The 23,907-nt window shown below is 25.9% G+C and overlaps 3 protein-coding genes across 3 annotated transcripts; 2 read left to right on the top strand and 1 right to left on the bottom strand.

The window, feature by feature from the left end:
- Window positions 1-8,997: 8,997 nt before the first annotated feature.
- LOC113553266 (potential E3 ubiquitin-protein ligase ariadne-1) lies at window positions 8,998-14,777 on the top strand. The gene is made up of 10 exons (XM_026956500.1): window positions 8,998-9,491; window positions 9,650-9,802; window positions 11,435-11,509; window positions 11,574-11,789; window positions 11,860-12,081; window positions 13,435-13,565; window positions 13,638-13,842; window positions 13,952-14,065; window positions 14,139-14,251; window positions 14,552-14,777. The coding sequence occupies exons 1-10, from the start codon at window positions 9,285-9,287 to the stop codon at window positions 14,637-14,639; spliced, it is 1,524 nt and encodes a 507-aa protein (XP_026812301.1). The 5' UTR covers window positions 8,998-9,284; the 3' UTR covers window positions 14,640-14,777.
- Window positions 14,778-18,301: 3,524 nt separating this feature from the next.
- Window positions 18,302-20,804, top strand: LOC113549336 (eukaryotic translation initiation factor 4E-like). The gene is made up of 5 exons (XM_026950588.1): window positions 18,302-18,575; window positions 18,745-18,925; window positions 19,792-19,954; window positions 20,025-20,158; window positions 20,675-20,804. Exons 2-5 carry the CDS (start codon window positions 18,765-18,767, stop codon window positions 20,802-20,804), a joined length of 588 nt encoding a protein of 195 aa, XP_026806389.1. The 5' UTR covers window positions 18,302-18,575; window positions 18,745-18,764.
- Window positions 20,805-22,518: 1,714 nt separating this feature from the next.
- LOC113550560 (peptidyl-prolyl cis-trans isomerase E) lies at window positions 22,519-23,757 on the bottom strand. The gene is made up of 2 exons (XM_026952483.1): window positions 23,479-23,757; window positions 22,519-23,410 (listed from the first exon to the last, which is right to left on the bottom strand). Exons 1-2 carry the CDS (start codon window positions 23,605-23,607, stop codon window positions 22,643-22,645), a joined length of 897 nt encoding a protein of 298 aa, XP_026808284.1. The 5' UTR covers window positions 23,608-23,757; the 3' UTR covers window positions 22,519-22,642.
- Between the last annotated feature and the right edge of the window lie 150 nt (window positions 23,758-23,907).

The following is a 23,907-nucleotide window of genomic DNA, read 5'->3' on the forward strand; positions in this document are numbered from 1 at the left end:
ATTAAAGTATAAATATACTTGTGTAATGTGGAATTTTAATCAAATACTTAAAATAACTAGAATTGATTTATTATTATTATCAGGGCAAGGATTTATATGTAACAGCATGTTTTTTTTGCGATTTCTGATTATTGATTTTGTCAGTAATGTCCACGTATCACATCATGATGGCAGTGTTTTTATTTTGTATGTTTCTGCATATTTTGGATAAAATGCATATTAGCATGTATTGAATAAAATGCTCGGGTATTATTGCATAAATTGAATAAAATGAATATTATTGCATATTTCAATTATAAGAATGCAAAAATGCATGTTTTATAGTATATTATTATATTTTATAATAAATACTAATATTAATATTTCGTATTTAATTCTAGCCCAGCTGATTAAAATATAAAACTTTGTTTTTTTTGTCAAACATAATTTTATTTTTATAAATACAATCTTATGGTACAATAGGTATGAGATAAAAGCTTCAGTCAATTTAAATCAATACTACAAACTACGATCCAATCGCCGATCATTTATATGCGAAAATTTAAAAAAATATGTGCTCGTAGCATGTAATACACGTTTGAATGTAAATTATAAATTTTATATCTAAATTATTTTATTTTATTTTATTTCTCGACTATACTATATTAAGACAAATAGCCAACCACATACAACATATTTATTTATCACTGATATATTTAAAATATTATGAAATAATTTTTTTTTTGTAACTATATTTTAATTTTTATCTTATAAAAATTTAAATACATATTTTTGCATATTTTGGTAAATAAAATGCATATTTTACAATTTTTCATTACATAAAAATCCTAGCCTTGATTATTATTATGATTTATGATGATAGTTTTATAGAAAATTTATTATGTTATCCATTATCCATTTGGTTTATTATAACTTATAAGATTGAAAAGCTTGAAATAAATTCAAGTTAATATGTATGTTCTTTAATGTTGTATATTATAAACATACATTTATTAATATCCTACATTCTATATCCTTATTATAAAATATAATTCATATTTTTTTATTTATTAAGTTACTAAGTGAGTATAGGTCCTAACCCCATGCGCATTATCTTACTCGCTTAGTTAAGACCAATATTGAAGACTTATAATATCACCCTTTACTTTATTAATATAATATAATATGTGTTGTATTTAAATATTAAAAATTAACGACAAAAAACACATTACAGCTCAATAAGTTGAATGTAATTTTTTATTATTAAAACAGTCTATTTAAAATATCAATTGGAAATTATTTACATCACTTATGTATAGTATATACGTCAGTTTTTGGATTAATAGTGATAAAAATAACTAATAACTATCTATTTCAACGAATTGAACGTTTTAGGACGTTATACCCGCATGTGTTGTCTCTGTCTTACTAACATAAATCATGGCAAATTTACGTTCAGAAAAATATATTTTATGTTATTAGCTTTAATACTGTAGTTAATTAATTTGTCTTTTATCAAAATTAAAGGTAAGTATACTATCTAGCCATCTAGGACATATTCAGTAGCAGCGGCAGATATTTTTTATTGAGTGGGGAGGGGCGATATCAGGTCAATTTTTTTTCTAGTGGGGTATTTATGTATAGTATATAGTTCTCGATTACCCATTAATTTGTTTATACCATATTTTCAGGAAAGTGTTGGCAGTATTGCTAAAAATGTTTTAGGTATAAAATATGTATAATATTATGTTATATTTCTAAATATAAATAATTAAAAAATATACCTACTACATTATTACCACAAATGTACTACAGTAAGACTTCAAATTTCCTTCATTTTCTTTTATTTTTAGGTAATAATTATTTATTATCTTTTAATGCATAACATTTAAGAAAATGTGCAGTTAGTATTAACTGTATTTAATATTTTTATTTCTAAATGTGCGAAAAATTATATTTAATTTGAATATAACAGTTAAACTTAAAATAATATTGGGTAGTTGCTCACCCATGCTCTCGTGTAGCGCCGCCCCTGGACATAATATCAATTACTTTTATTTACATTATCTTTTAAAAATGAGTTATGAACATTTTAAAGTTGTAAAATTTTATTTAGCTATAAATTACTTTAAAATAATAATATCAATAAAAGTACATGGCATATCCTGGATAATATTCTTACCTTTAACTTTTATAATAGTTAAATTGACTCCAGTATTAAAGCTAACAACAAAAAATGTGTTCTGTTGAACGCAAATTTGTCATGATGTATGTTAGTGAGAGAGACAACACGCGCGGATATAATATGCTCGTAAATGTACCATTAAAATAATATACCTATGTTTAAAAGACTATAGTAGGTACCTACTACCTACCTATTGGACATTAGCTTATGAGACCATACGTTCTTATTGAATTGCGCGTACATAGTTTATAAACGGCCAGACCCGAAAGCATAAGCGCAATTTGTGGGGGGCTTGGAAGGGGCTAAGCCCCCTCAAAATCATTCATAGCCCCCACTCCCCCCAAAAATGGTTTGTATATATCCCCTTCCACCTTTATATATCTCAGGGAGAATACACACAGTATATGCATGAAAATTATAATAGCCCCCCACCAAATTAAAACTCAAATTGCGCCTAGGCCCAAAAGCGTAAATCGACCTTTTTTTTCCATAACTCATAAGCACAAAATTAATTTCCATTTTTGTACCTTGTTAGTGGGATAAAAGCACAAAAATAAATTGTATTATCTGATACAATATTTTACTGACCTAACGCGTGACGCTTGACGCTTTTCCATGTACGCGTGGCCTTACCCGTTCCACGACATATTGCAGCAACGCGTCGCGGCGGTTATTGCATTTGTCTATGTTGCCGATTTAATCTCGGGCAAGCCTAGTATAGACAAATTTCAAAATTGGGACTTAAAATTGAATACAACCAAAATGAATCGGAAATTTCACATTGGTTGAAGTATTTCTTTGGATTGGCTTTCTGAAGCATTTTATGAACTATTTTTTATTGCTCCTAACAATCACAAGATATCAACATTTTCAGATTGTATTATAGCAAATTTTATTGAAAATGGTAACAGATATCCACCACATGTCTGGGCTGAATCACCTACGAACGAGTCAAGTACTACCAATGGTCCAGAATCATATCACCGTCATTTGAAGGATCAATTTTATAACCTACACCCATCTATTTATAATGTTATTGAAGTCATAGACAAATCTAGAAATGTATAGCAAGGTGTGCCTTTACCTTAAAAAGGCCTTCTATAGTTCAAAATACCTCTCAATTATCATACATTTAAGAGATGTTTCCTGTTTGAAATAACAATATTAATAATATTAAATAATGTTAAGATTAATTTTTATTAGTTTAGATGCTATTTTTTATGCTATAAAATACACATGTTATGTTTGAAAATTATTCAATTTAATAAACTACAACTATTGCAATATATGTTACTCAATTATTTTTGGACACACTTAAAATCAACAATTAAATTGTTAATCAATTATGTTTAAAATTCTTGAAAGTTTAATATAACATCTTAATTTTATTATCATTAATAACAAAGAATTGTATTAATATATAATATAACTATTGTAGTAATCAACAACTATTTTTTATAGGTACATTTGCTATCATGCTTATCACGATAATATTTATTGACAATATTTGTACCCATAAAAATGTGTTAAAATTAAAAGATAAATTGTTTAATGTTATACTCAATAGTCAATTCCTTTGTAACTGAAATGAGTGTTATAGGCTCTACACAGGTTTATATGAGTCGCAGGGTGTGCACTGGCAAACTCAGCACACTCTATAGATTCGCTATGATTGAAGTGATTAAAGAACACCAAGCAGAAGTTTATTTAAAATTACAAACAAATGGTCGAAAAACTACGAACCGCAAATCTAAAGTCATCTCAAATACAAAATCTTAGACCTTGTATAAAGATCAAAAATGTCTAGATTGGAATACTTGAAGACAGTGGGCTTCAAATTTCAAATTTAATTTTAAGGTACCTATTCATTATTATATTATTAGTTTAATATATTTATTTATTTATTCATGATACTTGTTTAACTAATTTAAAATAATACTCAAAATTATATTTTTTATTTTTTACTGATTTTTAATACTGACTTTTGATTTTTGGAACTAATTTCAATATTACTAATTTTAATATCACTGTAAATGCTTAATTTAATATTAATAATAACTACGATTTTAATTAAATACACTTTTTTATAAAATTGATTTGCGTTTTGGTCAACTTTTGCGCTTATAGGCTACAGGCTTTATAAATATTAAATATTATTTATAATCAATGCTACTACTTACTAGACTACATAATTTATGTTTATCATAATAACTTGAGCGTATGTTTAGTTATCGATTCTGAAATTGTGAGGAATGAACTATCTATATAATATTCTATATACGAATATTGGAGTATAAATTTAAGTATAATATAATTTACTATAAATAAACAAATAGTATTTATAATCAATAATCAACTATAATAATTTATATAACTTTGTATATTATATATAAATATATAGTACAGTACAATTAACATATCTAATTTCGATATTTCAGTTATGGAAATAATTCAAAAAATACACAAATATATGTTGATCTTGATACATCAGGCATATAAATAAATAACCCTACATTATATTCAGTAGGTATAAAAGAAATTTACTATACTATGCAGACATGTATAGACATTACATATTAGTCATAGATTCTTAGTATATACAAGAATCTGAAATTTATTTGGATATAATTATTATTATTGAAATGAATAGTGCTTTTTTTCCATTATTTCTTTTATATTATTTCAAAAGATTAATGCCAAATTTAAAAAAATATTAATCCTATATTGACTTAATTATATTATTTTTCTATTGTAATTTTATACCACATTGATTTATCGGTATTAATACGTTTTTTAATAACTGTATTATTTAGACAACACTCTAAACGATTTATAAATTAGTTTCGAAGGATTTTGTAACATTCAACTTAAATTTAGATGGTTTTTACTAATTCTAAACTTTTTAGGTACTTTCAAAATGCACTCCCTAATAAATATGCAATCCAAATATTGTTATATATTAGTATAAATTGAGGAAATGCATCATTTATATAACCATGGTCGACGATCAAATTTTTGAATATACATATTATATTGGTTCGGATAATACTAAATTATTTATTAAAATATTATTATTTATTAATCGATTAGTCACAATACAAAGTACTAATGAGTAATGATAGTCTATTTGATGTAGGTATAGTCAATATACAAAAAGTGTATTTTGTACTGGACGCTCGAATGGCATATATTTTATGGATGAGATAAAAACAGTGTATTACGATTGCGGATATCTTTGTCCTGAAAATTCAGTCATAATTATTGAAAAAAGAATAAATAATATGTATGTTGTATGTTTAAAAAAAATTTCGTTTCTCGTTAAACTGTCTTTTCGATTATCCATCAAGGCTCTGGTCGTGATACTAACAATTAATCGAGGTTCTATTATATTAGAATTAAAATGTACTTCGGATACAGAAACTATAAACATAGAATTGCTGGCTTCTGCTATTGACAACTATGTGTATATAGTGTTGAAAAACATAATATTTGTTTCTGTCGCACATTTTATTCATTACTGTAGTGTTATTGTTACAAAGAATACGTTGTCTAACATATTCCGCTCCTTCTAAAAATATTAAACATACATTTATCGTACAATTACATCAACGAATATATACTGTATTATTATGCAAAATAATATTATCACATCCGACGGCGAGACCCGATCGCTGTCTGCTACAGCCGAGCATCAGGTGATGCAGCCGGTTTCAGCTGAATCACCCGCAAATGGTCAGTCAGAAAAAGAATATCGCGAGTTTTCTGGTCTGACGACAAGGCAATATTATTCAATGCCCAACATTGCAGTGATGTATGGTGTAGGCGATACAATTGAGTTGCAATCGCCGTCTTCGGTATCAACGCGGCCAGTTTCGGTGAATCCGACCGAACGGGACGTGACAAGCGACAACTTGAACGGTCCGTCGAGGAAATCGTGTAGTTCGATGCCAAACATTCACGTGACGTTTAGCACAACTGAAGCGACCGGATTTCAGAGCATTCCTGTGCAAGCTTCGGCCGAAGTTAAAAACGGATTAACAATACCGGCCGATGTACTTACTTCTTTGGATTCAATAGCCAGCAGCGAGGGTGGAATAGTGTTTACGGTACCTACGACTCAACGTGAGCGCCGTACGTGGTGGAAATGCACCAAAAAATTTGTCCGTCGGTTATTTTGTTGTGCGTAACATATTAACATATAGGCTATATATAATAGGCATATAGCCCATAGTATATTTATTGAAAATAGTTTATTATTTTTCACAAATAAATATGTTTTTGTTGTATTATTTAATTGGTTTTTATATTTTATTTGATGTATTATTATTAAATAAAGTTAACACATATTTGTAAAAATGCTGACTTTGCTTTTATAATAATAATACAAGTACTTCCAGTTTTTTTGTAACCAGGGTAAAAAAATCGCGAGGTTAGGGTAAGGTATTAAATATTTTCAAGCTTTTTGATAAGTTTTTTACTTATAGATTTGGTTCTTAAAGCAATACAATTTTACAACTTTGCAATATTTTCTTCCGATCACCTACCCTCTCCCCTCCACTCCCAAAAGACCGTCTGGCATCTAGATTTATTTTTCTACCAGCAAAAATATTGATTTAAGCATTTTTTTTTTAAACCCGTGTAATAAATACTATACCGTACACTTCTAGAATCATATACTTGACTGACCGTCGATCTCGAATCATACTCGAAGTAACGATAACCGAATGGAAACTATTAGAAAGACGTATCAGCTAGAGTACCGTAAGGTATAGTACTTTATAAGACTGATAAACCAAACGATAACAACACAAAATTTTAGCTATGTTAGCTAAAAATACGGCAATTTTGTCAACACGTCACTTATAGGTTATAGCCACTAGGTACAGAAGTCAATTGAAAACATATTTCCTATAACATGGCGTTGGAAAATTAAGATTAATGGCGATAAATCAGTACCTACACATTAATTATACACTCACCGAAAACATCCAAATAGGACTAAATCGATCACCAATCACACAAAATTCAGCTAAATATCTTGAAATGCATCTTATCTTATATATCTCGTCTAAACTGGAAACACCATGTCCTTCAGTTAAAATTCAGATTAAAAGAAAGATGTGAATACTTTACTGTAGATTAGTCGGTAGTCGGACCTCACTCCGAGTTAACCATTGAAAAAAAACGTCTACTGCGTGTAACTATTATAAAATCGATATGGATTAACGGCTTTCAACAGTAGGGTTGTGCCAATAAGTGCTCACCAACACGAGACGAAGCTAGATCATCGTGTCAATCCATTAGTAATTTACTATTATTATTTATTAGATAAGTAACTCCAATAAAATCAGATGTCTTAAACGTCTGAAACTATACAACTTAGTTTCAAATTTTAGATTGAGGGAGGACTGAAAGAGCCACCTCAAAACCTCATTGGAAGTTGACTCCATCAACGTGTAACGCATCTAAAATTTATATTTATTATGTAAAATATATAGTTGTTAAATATGTGTATAAAGACCTTTGGATTGTTTAAATAATAAAACCCTTGGGAATTTGAAAAAATATAGGTATATAATAAGTTCATTGTAGATCGTTGATGCTTGTACCATAAAATATGTTCTACGCGACTATGCCTATGCAATTAATAATATCAATTTTAAACAAATATAGGTAGATAAAGTAGATAGGCCGGTGATTCATTATTCAATATCTAAACGTTTAAAATAAATTGTATAGTATCTACTTACCTCGGACGTCCTCGGTGAATATTGTATCAATAGTATGTCTTGTAAAGTTTATTTTGAGTACCTTAACAGCCAACAAGCAGTTAGGTACTTTAAATTTACTGAAATTCTAAAATGAGACTTTCCGTGTCATTATATTAATACAATATATAGCGATCGTAATACAATAATCTTGAGACATGGCTTAAAATGTCTTATATGTACAATAATAAAGTATGATACCTATGTACCTAACTTTATGTACTTATTACTAGTTATAACTACTATAATCATACATACATTTTAAACCGCGATTTAGTGTTTGAAATAACCATATATATAATAAGTACCTATAATACCATGTTAATTAACATTGTTGATTGGTATACGGTCGATATTAGATAGAAGTTTGATAGATATTACTGGTATTTTTTTTTTTTTGAAAATACCGAGAGCATGGTATTACTTACTAGTATTAGATCTTATTACGATATCAATATATAAATCTAGGAAAAAATCCTCGAAAAAAAGCCCCGTACCAACTAAATACATTATTCGTTATTTTATTATGATTTACATAATTAAATATTATTATTACATTTATCTATGTAAAACTTTATTAACATATTTATACGTATAGCTGCAATCTGCATTTAACATTGTCAATAACTGTCATTTGTCATTTGTACCTACATATCTAATTTAAAAAATATTTAAAATAATTGTAATTTTTCATTTGTCTTACATAATTAAAAAAAATTTAAATAAATTATTTAAATTATATACAAATAACAATTAATTTATATTTTTTAATTATTTTAAATTTTTACCCTCAAACTTTTTTTAAATTATGTAAATAAAAATGACAAATTACGCGGTCAAAATATATTCGGGGATGTAGTTGACAAAAGGTCTTCTAAAGGGTTTTGCTAATTTTTTTTTGTAGTACTGTGGCCTGCGGGGATAGAAGTGGTAGGAGTATGAATTGCTCTACGCAACAGTCAGTGTTTACCATTTTGAATATTAATAAAAGCCAAAGAGGTTATAGAGGGAAATAAGATCACAAAGTGGATGACGTCACCGGGGTCAGAAAACAACTGATTGCTACTTGCTAGGCAAAATAAAAAAAAAATTGTTTAAAACAGAAATATATTTCTGATACATAAATAATTATTATATTTTTTTCAAAATACGCTCACTGGGCCACCACCATCCACCACCAGTCATCATCACGCCTAGAAAACAACAAACGAATAACAATAACAATCGACGCGCTCGTACGTTGTCTGGCGAGCGTGATATTGAAAGAAAAATTAAAATTTTATAAGTTCAAGATACCTACATTTTTATCAAAATTGTCTTGCTGTTGAATTTTATTGGAATTAGCTGTTGCGATGGACTCGGATGAGGATGCATTGAACGATATAGACTCTGGAAATGAATCTAGCGGAGATGATGTGGATTTTGCAATGGAGGTTGATGTGCGTCACGAGCGTGAAAAAAACCAAGACATTGATGATTTTCCCTTTGAAGTTCTGTCCACAGACAATATTGTTCAACACATGATTGATTGCATCAAAGACGTGAATACTGTGCTTCAAGTAAGCATAATGATAGTTTATTTTCATAAATGCAATACATGACCTTGTCTTAGAGAACTATTATTGTATGCACACAATATATGTTGTTAGATAACCCTTATGTTTATTATTTTGGAAATACAATTTTTGACTGGTATATTATGTTTTGGTAATTTTAGATGCCTGCTACAACGACTCGCATTTTGTTGAATCATTTTAAATGGGACAAAGAAAAGTTAATGGAACGATTTTACGATGGTGACCAGGATAAATTATTCTCTGAGGCTAGAGTAATAAATCCATTTAAAAGAACTCAACCGATTATACAGAGGGTAATGAATTATTTTTATGAATAATATTTTAACAATGCATTTTAGATTACTTAACTCGTTCGACGCCGATTTGACATACGCGCGTAAAATTGGTGAATTTTTGGTAATGAATAGCTGACACAAATTTCAAATGTGTATGGCTTTAACCACTTAAATAGTCATAATACCAGACAGGCCACTACATATCAACAACGCGTTGACACCAACTTCGGGCGCCCATTTACTCATGTCAACTATGTGTTGACATTGGCGTCGAACGTGTTAAACACCATTCTTGGTATTGAATTTTTTAGAGTCATATTCTTTATTATTGACTATTGTATATTTATAGTATTATTTGGTACTTTTTGGTTATCGTACACCTTCAGCCAATTGACTAGGTACTGCAGACTTTCATTTTATTTCTGTTGTATTAACTAGGTTTGTTATTACTTTTTACATATTATATTTATCATATGGGATGTACGTAAATACTTTTAATTATAAATTTGAATTTAATAAACTTCTATATAATTTATTACTCAAGTAAATAGTAAATAGATAGTTAGTAATTTTTTTTTTTTTTTTTTTGACATCAAAAATTCAGTTTTATGGAGGAATCTAACATAGACCAAGTTTGTAATTGTTCTTTATTATGTTCTTTAGCTGATTGTCATGTATGTTTAATAGTATATGTTCCACTAATCAAACCTATAGAATTATATTTGTAATTCATCTGCATGTATTAAAATAAATACTAATCGGATTGGAGTATGATAACGGATTTAAAACTTTTACCAGTTGCCATTTGGCCTATTTATGGATACAAGTTGGAATACGATAATTAAAAAGTATCTATTATTGAATTGTATTGTTAACACATTTTTATTAGCTTATTCTATGCTGTAATATTCTCATATTATCAATTATTAAGATAATATGTTTTTGAGTTAAAAAAAAATTAATATCTATTAATTTTACTTGTTTATTATTGCCACTGCATAGTATAAAATTGATTATTTGGTCACTAGATAACCATTTTATTTTATAAATAATAAAAAAAGTGAATGACATTTAAATTGTACTACAGTTATAATTTATATTAAATATTTACACATAATTAAACAAAAGAATAGGACAATTTTTTAAAGATCATTTCATTGTCTTATTATAAATATAAAATACTAGTTTAAAATATTATAAAAAATGACTCATTAAATTCATTTTTCATAATATTTAAAAATAATGCTTATAAGACAGGACAAGTATGTACTTGTCATTATATAATATACAATAGGAATAATAATAATATCATTGACAAATAGGTATAATTGTTCTAAAATTTCAAATTTTTAAATTAATCCAACTATCATTGGTGGCAGTACGATAAATTTTATGTGATACTATGGAGGGAAAATAACTAAGTAGTACTTTTTTAGTATAATAAATTATAATGTTGTAATGTTAAATACTAAATTTCGATAATTTCAATAAAATTAACAATGAATTTATCTAATTATAACAAAATAATATATTTTTTTTTATAATAAAATTATTTTGATTATTATTATATCATATTTAAAATTTAATTTAGTTGGTACTAGTAACTTAACTAGAAATTAATATTTTTTTGATTTACATATTTCCTTACAGCCAACATCTACGCGTAGTAGAGGTACTCCTGGAATGGAAGATTGTGCTATTTGCTTTGTAAGACTCCCAAACAATGTAAGTTAATTACTATTAAGGGTTTATTTAAAGCATTATAGAACATCTTTTTTTATACTTATAGATGATGACTGGATTAGAATGTAATCATCGATTCTGTACACAATGTTGGACAGAATATTTAACAACAAAAATTATTGAAGAAGGTGTTGGTCAAACAATTGCATGTGCAGCAAGTGGTTGTGATATATTAGTAGATGATGCCACTGTTATGCGATTAGTCAGAGATCCAAAAGTTCGAATGAAATATCAACATCTGATTACTAATAGTTTTGTTGAAGTAAATTATTTTATTTCTGTATATTTAATCTGTATCTCTATACATTTTAATTTTTGTTGTTTTAAAATAGTGTAACAGATTATTACGTTGGTGTCCATCACCTGACTGCAATAATGTTATTAAAGCCCAGTATATTGATTCAAAACCAGTGATCTGTCGATGTTTGCATGTATTTTGTTTTGTGTGTGGAGAAAATTGGCATGATCCTGTTAAATGTAATTTATTAAGAAAATGGATCAAAAAATGTGATGATGATTCAGAAACTTCAAATTGGATTGCAGCTAATACTAAAGTAATTTTGTAAACAATTATTTATTTTGCCAATTTTAGATTCTGAGTAACCTATGATAATCTTTTTTATCTACATTATCAAGTCAAATTTTTACTAGGATGTTATAGGTTGTTATTAAGTTTTTTTTATTTTTTTTAAGCTATAAAAAAACTATTATCATGTAATATTGAAAAATTGTAAAGAGTGTCTACACAAGTACTTAAACAAATTGTAATTAGAATTGTTTTTTTATTGCTTTTAAAGTTAATACCTTAACTTACTATTTTTTATGATAAGGTTTTTTATTTTTATAATATCTATTAATAGTCATAGGCTTTATGCTAAGTATAAACATATAAGTTAAAAAGTTAGATTTTATTTCATAAACATTTGAAATAGTATTTTTTTAATAGCTTAAATGTTTTTAGTTAAATAATAAATTTTTTTCCCATTAGATTATTACTAATCATGTTATCATATACTTATAAATTGTTTTTATACCATTGAATACTTACATATGATATATTTGATTGAAATATTGTTGATGAACTGCTTTTTTAAGACACTCATATCATAAACTTTTAATATTACTATTACATATGCATGTTGACTATGCTACTTGTATTATATAGATTATGTATTTCGTAATAATAATACAAAAAATATATTTAACTAATTTACTATGGTATTATTGTATTAATATAGTGATATACACCCTAATTAATTTTGGAGAGTTTTGATGTATTATTAATACAAAACACTGATATCAGACTTGAAAATTATCTAATTTATAGAATTCTTAAAAATTATTATATATATTTATATTTTAAACCTACTCTATAATGAGTAATATCAGGTGGCAACTGATTTTTGTCTAGTCCAGTCAGATCATGTCCCTCGATAAATTTATGTCAAATTTTATTTTTGTCAATCTGTCATGTTGTTATCATCTTTGCCTTTTAAGAATTTCCCTTGCCTTCTATTTTTTCTTTATTTCATTTAATTTCTGGTATAATTATTTAGTTATACCAGTCTTTTGAACTATCTCTGCATCTTTATTAAGATCTGTACATATTTTAGTTTTTAACATAAATTAATACATTAAGCCTCTTCATCATGCATTGTTATTCCTTTTATATTAATAGTTTATAGTATCTGTTAACCATGTTAATGTAGCATCTTTTATTCTTGCTAAATTCAAATAATATTGTTATTAATAATTTCTGTGGTCTGTTACTAAAATAATTCATTGTCAATATATTTATAACTGATTAATCTCTAATTTAAAATTCAATTTTATACTTTTAAATTAGATGAACTATTAGCTACTTATTGCTATTATTTTTTTTAAAAATATTTTTATCGTACTTTTAGGAGTGTCCTAAATGTAATGTAACTATAGAAAAAGATGGTGGTTGCAACCATATGGTTTGTAAAAATCAAAATTGCAAAACTGACTTTTGTTGGGTATGCCTTGGCCCATGGGAACCACACGGATCTTCATGGTAAAATTAAGAAAAAATAACTTTATATAACTTGTCTATTAGTATTATTATATTAATTTTAATACTATGTAGGTATAACTGTAATCGGTATGATGAAGAAGAAGCTAAAGCTGCTAGAGATGCTCAAGAAAGATCCAGAGCTGCCTTACAGAGGTATCTTTTCTACTGTAACCGTTATATGAATCATATGCAATCGCTTAAGTTTGAACACAAACTTTATGCTAGTGTTAAAGAAAAAATGGAAGAAATGCAACAACATAACATGTCTTGGATTGAGGTATTAATTAATTTTAAATACACTAAATTGTTTTTTTCTTTTTAATGCCTATTATAATTATTTAATTATATTTTATAAACAAAATTAATATTTATGAATTAAATTGTAGGTACAATTTTTAAAAAAAGCTGTTGATATATTATGTCAATGTAGACAAACACTTATGTACACTTATGTGTTTGCATACTATTTGAAGAAGAATAACCAATCAGTTCTTTTTGAGGTAAATCTAATTAATTATATAGATTTATCTATTTAGTTATTGTTACTAAATTTTAGTTATTTTACTATATTAGGATAACCAACGAGACTTAGAAAGTGCTACTGAAACTCTGTCAGAGTATTTAGAAAGAGATATAACTTCCGAAAATTTAGCTGACATCAAGCAGAAAGTTCAAGATAAATATCGGTAATACATTTTTTTTTAAATTAATATGGTTTCCAATTATCATTAGTAAATCCTAAGAATATATATTAGATCTTTTAAACTAATTTAAAGTCAATTTTTATTTATTTTAACTTAGATATTACATCATATTCTTAATCTGTATGTAATGGCAAATTAAATGAATACGTATTTAATTAAATCTATGAATTCTTAATTATATTTAATATCCTTCAATCCTATTTTATTTTAAATTTTACTTATTTTATCAAAATATTTACTAATATAACTAATTGAAAATTTAAACGATTTTATTATTTTTAGTTACTGCGAAAGTCGGCGAAAAGTGTTGTTAGAGCATGTTCACGAAGGTTATGAGAAAGACTGGTGGGATTACACAGAAAAGTTGTGAACTAGTCACATATATCTGTGATATAAAATTAAGTATACATACAAAATACAACACATTTACACAAATATGTTTAAAAAAATTTTAACTACCATAAACTATATATTATATATTATATATATATTTATGTTTATGTACTAATAATTATAAGTCAGAAATTTCAAAATACTGAACAACTGTAGCTTTATTTACTATATATTTTTTAGTAATTAATACATTTATAATTTATAAGTAGCAATGTCCTCGCTGTATATCTTATATTATGAATATTTTTATTAATTTTATTTTTTAATTATAATTTAAGGTTTTTTGGCCTTATTTCCATTGTTTCAATATTGTTGACAAGAAAAAAAATCATCTGTATGACGTAATCATTTTTTATCATAAGTTTTATCCTTGATAGAATAATTTACATCTTCAAAAATTGCTCATTATTCTATATAAATATTATATACCTACTAAATTAATTAAAGTCTAGTATCTAATAAAATTAAATTGTATATCAGAAAACCTAGGACTCTCATTGTCCAATTAAAATACATTTTTCTCATAACAATTAAAATTAAACTTAAAAGTATATTTTCAGGGTACTCACTACTGTGATAATATAGATTTGAATTGGAAAGAAGTGTACTTTTATCGGTATTCTTAAAGTCTTGTTAGTATTTTGATTTTTTCATGTTAATTTAAAAAAAAAGTTTTATTTTGTGTTATTTTGTGATAGCTTGGGCTGTACATTTTATTTTCAAATTCTCTTTTTGTTTACACAATAATTTATAATTAAATTTAATGTTGTACAAGGTATAGTGTGTTATGGTATATAGTGAGTATTCTATTAAAATACATCAAGTGACATTTTCTTAACTTGACAAGAGCCCAAAACTGAAATTTAATTTAAAGTGAATTTTAGTAACATGTATATTATAGTATTAACATTTACAGTATGAAAGAATGTTTTGTAAAATGAAATTGATTTTTTTTAATTGAATGCTCACAATATATAATTTTGTATCACTATTTCCTATCTGCTTCCAATATATGAAATATCATTGTAGATTTGCATTATAATATATTGTAGATTATAAATTATTTATTCACAAGTACAGAAAATAACTTATTAACTAAAATTAGTATTGTATTTTTGATGGTGCATAAAAGTAATGTATTCTATTTAAAAAAAAACTTAAAATTATCTATGGAATATGAATAATTTATTTATTTTTACTCTGAAAAATGATTACAAATTTATTTGTGTTGTGTTTAATGTAAATTATTGTATTCAACTGATAAAATTCTAATTTTTAATTGAATGTTATTAATTATTCAGATTATAAGTACATAAACCTTTTATTGAGCTCTATGTATTTAATTTAAATGATGCTAATTTTATGATTTTTTTTTTTTTTTCATTGATTATATAATATATAAAATATAGTATATGCCATATGGTAATAATGATTTATTTTTTATTTAGATTTTAAAATCATAGTTCTTATTGTTAGTTTATTGTATTCATAAGTATATACACAAGTGTATAGATAATATGATTCTCATTTTATTTTAGTTAAAAATATTTTTTTTAGTTTATATACCAGAGTATTTTTTTATATTCTTTCAATTTAAAAAAAAATATTGATCCTAAATTCTGAAAATACATTTCAAAATTTTTAATATCATCGATCCATACTTTAATATTATTTATGTTCAAAATTGTGATACAATTTTTGAGATAAATTAGTTTGTCTTCCAAATATCCTTTTATGTGTATTTAAGTATTGTAATAATTAACAATTTGTTTTTTTCAATGTAACTATAACATTTTAAATAACGTGATTACATGAAACTTTACATAAAAAAAAAAAATGGCCAAGTATCTACTTCAAATTGAAATAATTATAATTTCTTTAATATATTATAATATAACCTAGAGGTATTCAAACATTTCAAACTGTGTCATAGCTCCCAGCCTCCCAGGGGTGGCACAGAAGAGAAAAAATACTAATAATAATCGCTTTTAATTTATTATTTTGTTCTAAACTTAATACATTTAATTTTACTTTTCTATTTACAAATATTATTACATTTTTATAGGTATTTGATGTATTTATTATAAATTATGAAATATTTTCTTTTTGTCTTTAATAATTTAAGAGCAAACAAAATGTAATAAAAATTGAATAAGTCGTTAGATTAAAAAGTTTGAATACCTCTAATATAACTAATATAACTAGAAATATATATATAGAGGGAGAGAAAGATAGTGTTTTTAATTTGTATAAGTACTTAATTTTCTTTTTATATTATGAACGATTAATTTTGGCAGATTTGAATTGAATATTATTTTAAATTATAAAGTTTTACATAGTTGTGGACTGTCTTATGACATTTATTTTATCCTGTATTTGGTTATATTTTTGATTGTATTTGTATATATACGATTATATTAGGGATTTTTAATTAAATTTTTTTCAAATATCCCAAAATATTTTTTTCTTACATTCAAACTATCATATGACTGAATTTATGTTTTTAATGTCTTGCTTATGCATTTTAGATTATTATACGTTTTAGATATTAATGTATTGATTTTACAATTATGTGTTTTTCTTTTGTATGTTTATGAGTACACAATAAAGATCAGCACGAGTCGTTATTTTTTGTATTAAGAAAAACAAATGAACTAAGAAAAAATGAAAATTTTAACGCAAATCAATTTTGTTGTTTATTTGGAACTCAAAAATAATTATTCATGAGTACTTGAAATTTTTACCAAATGTTTATATTATCATTTTATATTTATAAACAAAATACATTTTAACTATTTTTTAACTATTTATAGGAATTAGAACACTTTTTTTTCGATAATAGTTACTGTTGATAAAAACGTATTCGTTGGTTTAAAATTTAATACAAGATTCCTCATTATTAGTTCATACTAAAACCATAAAATCGAATAAATATATAAAAGCAATTATTTTTAATAGGCAATTTAAATTAAAATTTGGGCGAAATTATTTATTTAAAGATAAATAGTGATGTTAATTATTTTGTAATAATTTAAAGATTCGAGGTAACTCAAATGTTTTACCTATATTATATAATTATAAATTTTACTATACGCCAAGGCCGTCCGTACCTAGTGAGGTTAAACCTCAGCCACAATTTTTTCTGAGTACGGCCCTGCTATTCACCATGACATTTTTGAATGATTATTGTATACTTAACTAAAAGTTACCAACACAAAGTTAATTTATTATTAAGCCTAAAGTACTTATGTAGTAAACTACTAGAATAATTAAACATGTACAAAAAATGTATAATTTTGATTAATAAACTAATTTTATTGAAAAATAAATATACTCGTATTATTTCAATAATGTTTATATATTCATATATTCATATATAATAATATGGGCAATGATTATTAGGTGTTCAATTTAGTTACTAAATTGCCCTTAATAATCGTAGTAAATGCAACTTAATATGAGTGGTATTAATTTCTTATCAGCGGTATAGGAGCAATCCATAACATATTAACTTAGTTAATATGTTTATGGAGCAATCTTCAAAGACATGGTACACGATAACAATAATAATCGATTAAAAAACAGTGCTGTCACATGGCACAGCCGCGGACATCAATATTTGCTTAAAAGTTACGTACTGAATCGGCTATTTAAGATGACCGTTTTTCCTAATATAACCACAATTAAAGGTCTTTACTCTTTAATAGTGTATAAATGTATAATGTAGCGTTATAAGAACTGTAGCCTGTACGTCACCGTTCTGGTCATTACTCATTACGCACTGTTGTTATTTTTTATATATTAATATAAATCCGTTTCTCTTCTGTACCTACGTTGCGTGATCTTTAGGAAATCACTCCGTTTTTAATCGCATTGACATCGATGGTTTTTTTATAGTGCTCATACAACCGAGGTAGGTAATTCATTTAGATTTTACTTCCATTATATGTTGTGAATGTAAGTTTTACGACCTACGCCACCAAACTGCGACTCGTTGATTCCAAGTCCAACCGACGTTCTATATTATCGTATATTGTTTTGACATATTTTTTTTGACGAAGTATATCGACATATCGTTACAGACTTATGAAATCTAAATGCAATGGCACTAATTGATAAAGACGAAGTAAGTAACGTTCATTTGTTGAACGACTCTTGGAAACTATGGTACTGGAAATTCAGCGGAACTGTGGTCCCAGACGAAAATTGGACTGATAATTTGTACGGGTTGTGTGAGTTTGACAGCGTTGAAAAGTTTTGGAGGCAAGTACTTACCAACAAAATATATAAATATAACATTGCTAGAAGTTCTTTAACTCACAAGACATACCTACTGTTTATAAATCACCAAATAAGTGTTATGACTACCAACTGGCAAAGTTGCAAATATAAACATTTTTCTTTTAACTATTTAACTACTCTTATGTAATTGGTGCACCTATAAGTTAATATAATACTTTCATTTTTTTTTTAATTTGTCTACTTAAAATAACTAACTTTTTCAAAACCTTATTTTAAGTTCTGTCAGTGTTATGTATCATATGTTAATTAATTTACATGTACATTTATTGATGAGGTAATATTGAGTTTTTAAAATTTACCTTAATAATAAGATACTTTTTTTTTTTAATTTGTAAAAATTTATGATACACATATTTTTAAAATTGGTCAATGGTCAATATCAATAATACTTACACTAATCCATATTTGACTCAATATATTCTAAATTTGAATTCTGTTTATTCAATGGAAACAAAATTATTCATTTTATATCCAAGCTATATAGTATAGTAGTATACAGCGGCGAATTGGCCCATCTGGATACTGGGAAAATTCCCTTTGGAGCCAATAGTCGTATTATAACTCTAGGCTGATTTACTTAGTAATTGGTGGGCCTGTCATACAGTAATTTCCCGAGTCGGATACTTTATTTAATCCGCTAAGGTAGTATAGAGAGTATATACCTAGTACTATATGTTATTTATATAAATTAAAAAGGAAAAATATTGCTTTTATTAATTTGATGTTTCCCTTTAAGAATAATATATTCTGATTATCTTGAGTATTAAAAAAAAACATGCACACATTTAATAATTATATATGTATTATTTTTGTGTTTTCTTTCACAGCATATTTAATCACATTAAAATACCAAGTATGTTAACGACTGGTTGTGATTATTCTGTATTTAAATCAGATATAAAACCCATGTGGGAAGACCCAACAAACAAGAATGGTGGACGTTGGTTAATTAAGGATAATGGACTATTAGATCAGTACTGGATGGATATTGTAATATTTATTTTACCACATACATTTTGTTATACCTCTACCTAATGGAAATATATTTTCATTTTTTTAGTTGTTGAGTATGATTGGAGGGATGTATGATCCATACAACGATAATATTTGTGGTATTGTGTATAATAGGCGTCAATACAGTAAAATATCTGTTTGGATTTCTTCATGTGATACAAATATTGTTAACGACATTGGGTAATATTTTATTTTATTTTTATATGTATACTGAGCAATTCTTTTATCAAAAAACATCCATTATTTCAAAATCTAGAAACGTTTTTGAAAATATTTTTTTTTTGTCATTATTTTTTAAGTTTTTACTTATTTTTATGTATTTTTAATTTCATGTTCGGAAATAGAACAATTTTCCTAAATATTTCAATATATAAAAATCAAAATTCGGATAAGTAGTTTATAAAATAAATATTATAGTAGAAGTTAGTGAGTAGAGTTGTAGACCAATATTTTGCAAGGTGTACCACTCCACTCCATTCACTTATACTTTAATTATTTTCAACTCCTAAACTATTCATCAAAATTTTGATTTTTATCTATTGAAATACTCAAAATAATATTCTGCTTCATAATATGAAATTAAAAATGTATATTGTCATTCAAAAAAATTAAAACTTAAACAATTATAATAATAAAATAATCACCCTGATTATAAAGTTTGTTTAAGAACAATTTTTTTCAAAATAATTTTTTTAGTTCAAAACTCAAGAATTACCTTAATACAAAAGAAAAATTTAAATTTGAAAAACATAGTGAATTTTGGAAGAAGAAAATAAATTCGTATAAGAAAAATTATTTAGGCCAAATGACACAAACAAATATATAAATATGTTATACTTAAATTAATATATTAAGTTATTTGTTTTATTATGTTATAAGTTAAAATAATTCCATATTAATAAATGATAAAGGTAGTTTATTAAACCTTATTATGCTACTAAGTGTAATAGTCAATAAACTATTAAAATGATAAAATCTTATGATATATTATATAATTACAAGAAGTAAATAAGTTATCGTTGAAAAATTATTATTGTTTTTTGTTTGCCAAAATACACTGTTTTTTTTTTTTTACTTAAATAACTGTCATCAATTTAATTTATGCAATAATAATATTTTAAGTATTAATTCAATCATGTTTTAACTATTATAGAATAATGTATAATAAATCAAACTTTTTATAAAACTAATTATTCTGATATAATGTTTAAGATTTAGGTAAATTCAGTTTATATTGGTAAGGTATTTGAAGTCGTTATCAGATGATAACCAATTTATAAACTCATGTGATATTGGCTATCTAGTTGTCTCAACTCAAGTTTATGTTAAGTATTTTTAACTGAAATACTGAATAGAATTTTGATTTGTTTGCTGTTAACTGAAATTATGGCTTAAAAAATTTAAATATTGGCAAGTTACACAACAATTTAGAAGAATTGATTTAATATGTATACAATAAGTTCCGCTTAATTTGATTACATAGGTTCAGATCATTTTGTTTCTATTAACCGGTTGATTCTATAAAACATTTTTTTTATTGATGAATTTATATTTATATGTATGTTTAAAATTAGATTAAAACAAAATAAATTTTAAATAAAGTAAAGAAACCTAACCTTTTGATTGTACTTGAGAATCTACTAATTTAATTTTCATATTAGCCTAAAATTAAAATCCATATTCAATTAATATAATATATACATGATTTTTAATTGTCTATAAATAAATAATAATGTATATTGTATCAATAACTTTTGGAACTGAAAAGTGTCATTTTCGACACATTTTTGAATAGCTCCTTTTAACTTTTTCAAAACAATTCTTTTTTCTTTTTAGTGAAGGTTTCAAATACTATTAAAATGATAAGAATTTTCTTAAAAATGATTCAATTATCTTGTACTTGATAATTCTAATAAGAGGTTAATCTAACATTAGTAACATAAGAATTGGTTTGGGACTTTCAATTTTTATTCCAATAAACGGCTGATTCTATAAACCAATGATCACATTAAGCAGAACTCGCTGTAGTTCTTTTTCTATATAATAACATTAAGTCATGTTTTATACACAATTAATTTATTATTCCTTTGATACAATTGATGAATCTAAATTGGATATAATATATTATTATTACAAAAAAAAAGTCTTATTAATTGATTTCATATTGTTAAGGAAGTATCGGATGTTGGTTGTAAATTAATTAATAAAAGCTTCTTTTTGAAAATCAGATTTCTTCTTAATTTTCTTTAATGTTATAATTTATGATTTTATTTGAAAATTAATGATTTTGTTTTAGTTAGTTAAAGGTGGTGTAAGGGACAAAGCCCCTTATAGGCCACTTTTAGTACTCCTAAAACTCAGACTCAATGTGCATTTATGCCTAGGCCATAAATATTTATTTACAGATTACCATCTCACAGATGTTTATTTTCGTTATAATTATGTATTGGATTTAACAACTATCATTTATATATCATATGATAAATTGAGAAACTAGAATCATTCTACTCAATGTTACACTTAGTATTTTTAAGAAAAAATATTTTCATTTTTAAATATATAATTTACAAAACTAATTAATACACTTTGAAAGATAAATTACATTAATCAATAAAATATAAAATTAATGTATACAAAAAAAGTCTTATTAAAATATAAATGTCACTAAGCTAACTGTCCACAAGAACCAATTATTACTTTCTCAGTTGGCAGACCCGCTTTTGTTCCACATTTCTCTATTTTTTTCATAACATCAATACCGCTTAACACATGGCCAAACACAACATGTTTATTATCTAACCATTCTGTACGTGCTGTACAAATAAAAAATTGTGAACTATTTGTATTTGGCCCAGAATTAGCCATAGATAAGACACCCGGGCCTGTGTGTTTTAGTTCAAAATTTTCATCGTCAAACTTTTTTCCATAAATTGATAGTCCGCCAGTACCATTGTTATTAGTAATGTCACCGCCTTGACACATGAAATTTGGAATGATTCTATGAAACGTAGTATTTTGATACCCAAAACCCTTCTCGTGGGTACATAAACAACGAAAATTTTCTGCTGTACGTGGCACAATATCAGCTCGTAGCATAATGATAATTCGACCGGCATCCTTTTTACCAATTTTAATATCAAGATAAACTTGTGGGTTCTTTGCTTCATCTTTGCTTTTGTCTTCTTCAATTTTTTTATCGTCCTTGGGTTCCAATGTCTTACCAGCATACTGTACAAGCCAGTCATCTTCCGACCATACAGGTCTGGTTGAGCCTCTGTTAATCTTTTGAGGTTTAGCTAAATTAACGCGAATAGTGCGGCCAAATATCTCTGCTTCATTCATGTTGTCAATAGAATCTAACGCATCTTCGGGTTGTTCAAACTCAACAAATGCAAATCCTCGGTGTTTCTCAGATTCATAGTCTAATGGCATCTAAAATTCATAATAAATTTTAAATTGAATTAATTTATATTATGGATATACATCAATAAGTAGATTACCTGGACATCGACTATATCACCAAAAGGAATAAATGCAGATCTCAATACTTTATCATCAACTTCTTCAGCTAATCCACCTACATAAACGGTGCGCTTCAAATACGATTTATAAGTATCAGCGTCATTCATATTGTTGGTATTTATTAAATTATTTAACGTTTTTAAAATTATGTGTAACTAAACTAAACAGACAACACTCGAAATTTTCAAGATACTTTTAAAGTTTCAACTTTGCCGGTAATCAATGTCCTTATCATTCATCAAAAAGTAAACACAATATAAGCTAAAATATTATTAGGTTATGTTTTTCTTAAAAAATAAATTTGAAATCAAAATTTGATTGTTGGGGAAAAAAATATTGGAAATTGGAATACATTTACTTTACTTAGTTTATTGGTTATTCTAAAATAATTTTAAATAAAGTATTTA

The sequence above is a fragment of the Rhopalosiphum maidis genome, chromosome 4 (assembly GCF_003676215.2).
Source record: "Rhopalosiphum maidis isolate BTI-1 chromosome 4, ASM367621v3, whole genome shotgun sequence".
Classification (NCBI taxonomy): domain Eukaryota; kingdom Metazoa; phylum Arthropoda; class Insecta; order Hemiptera; family Aphididae; genus Rhopalosiphum; species Rhopalosiphum maidis.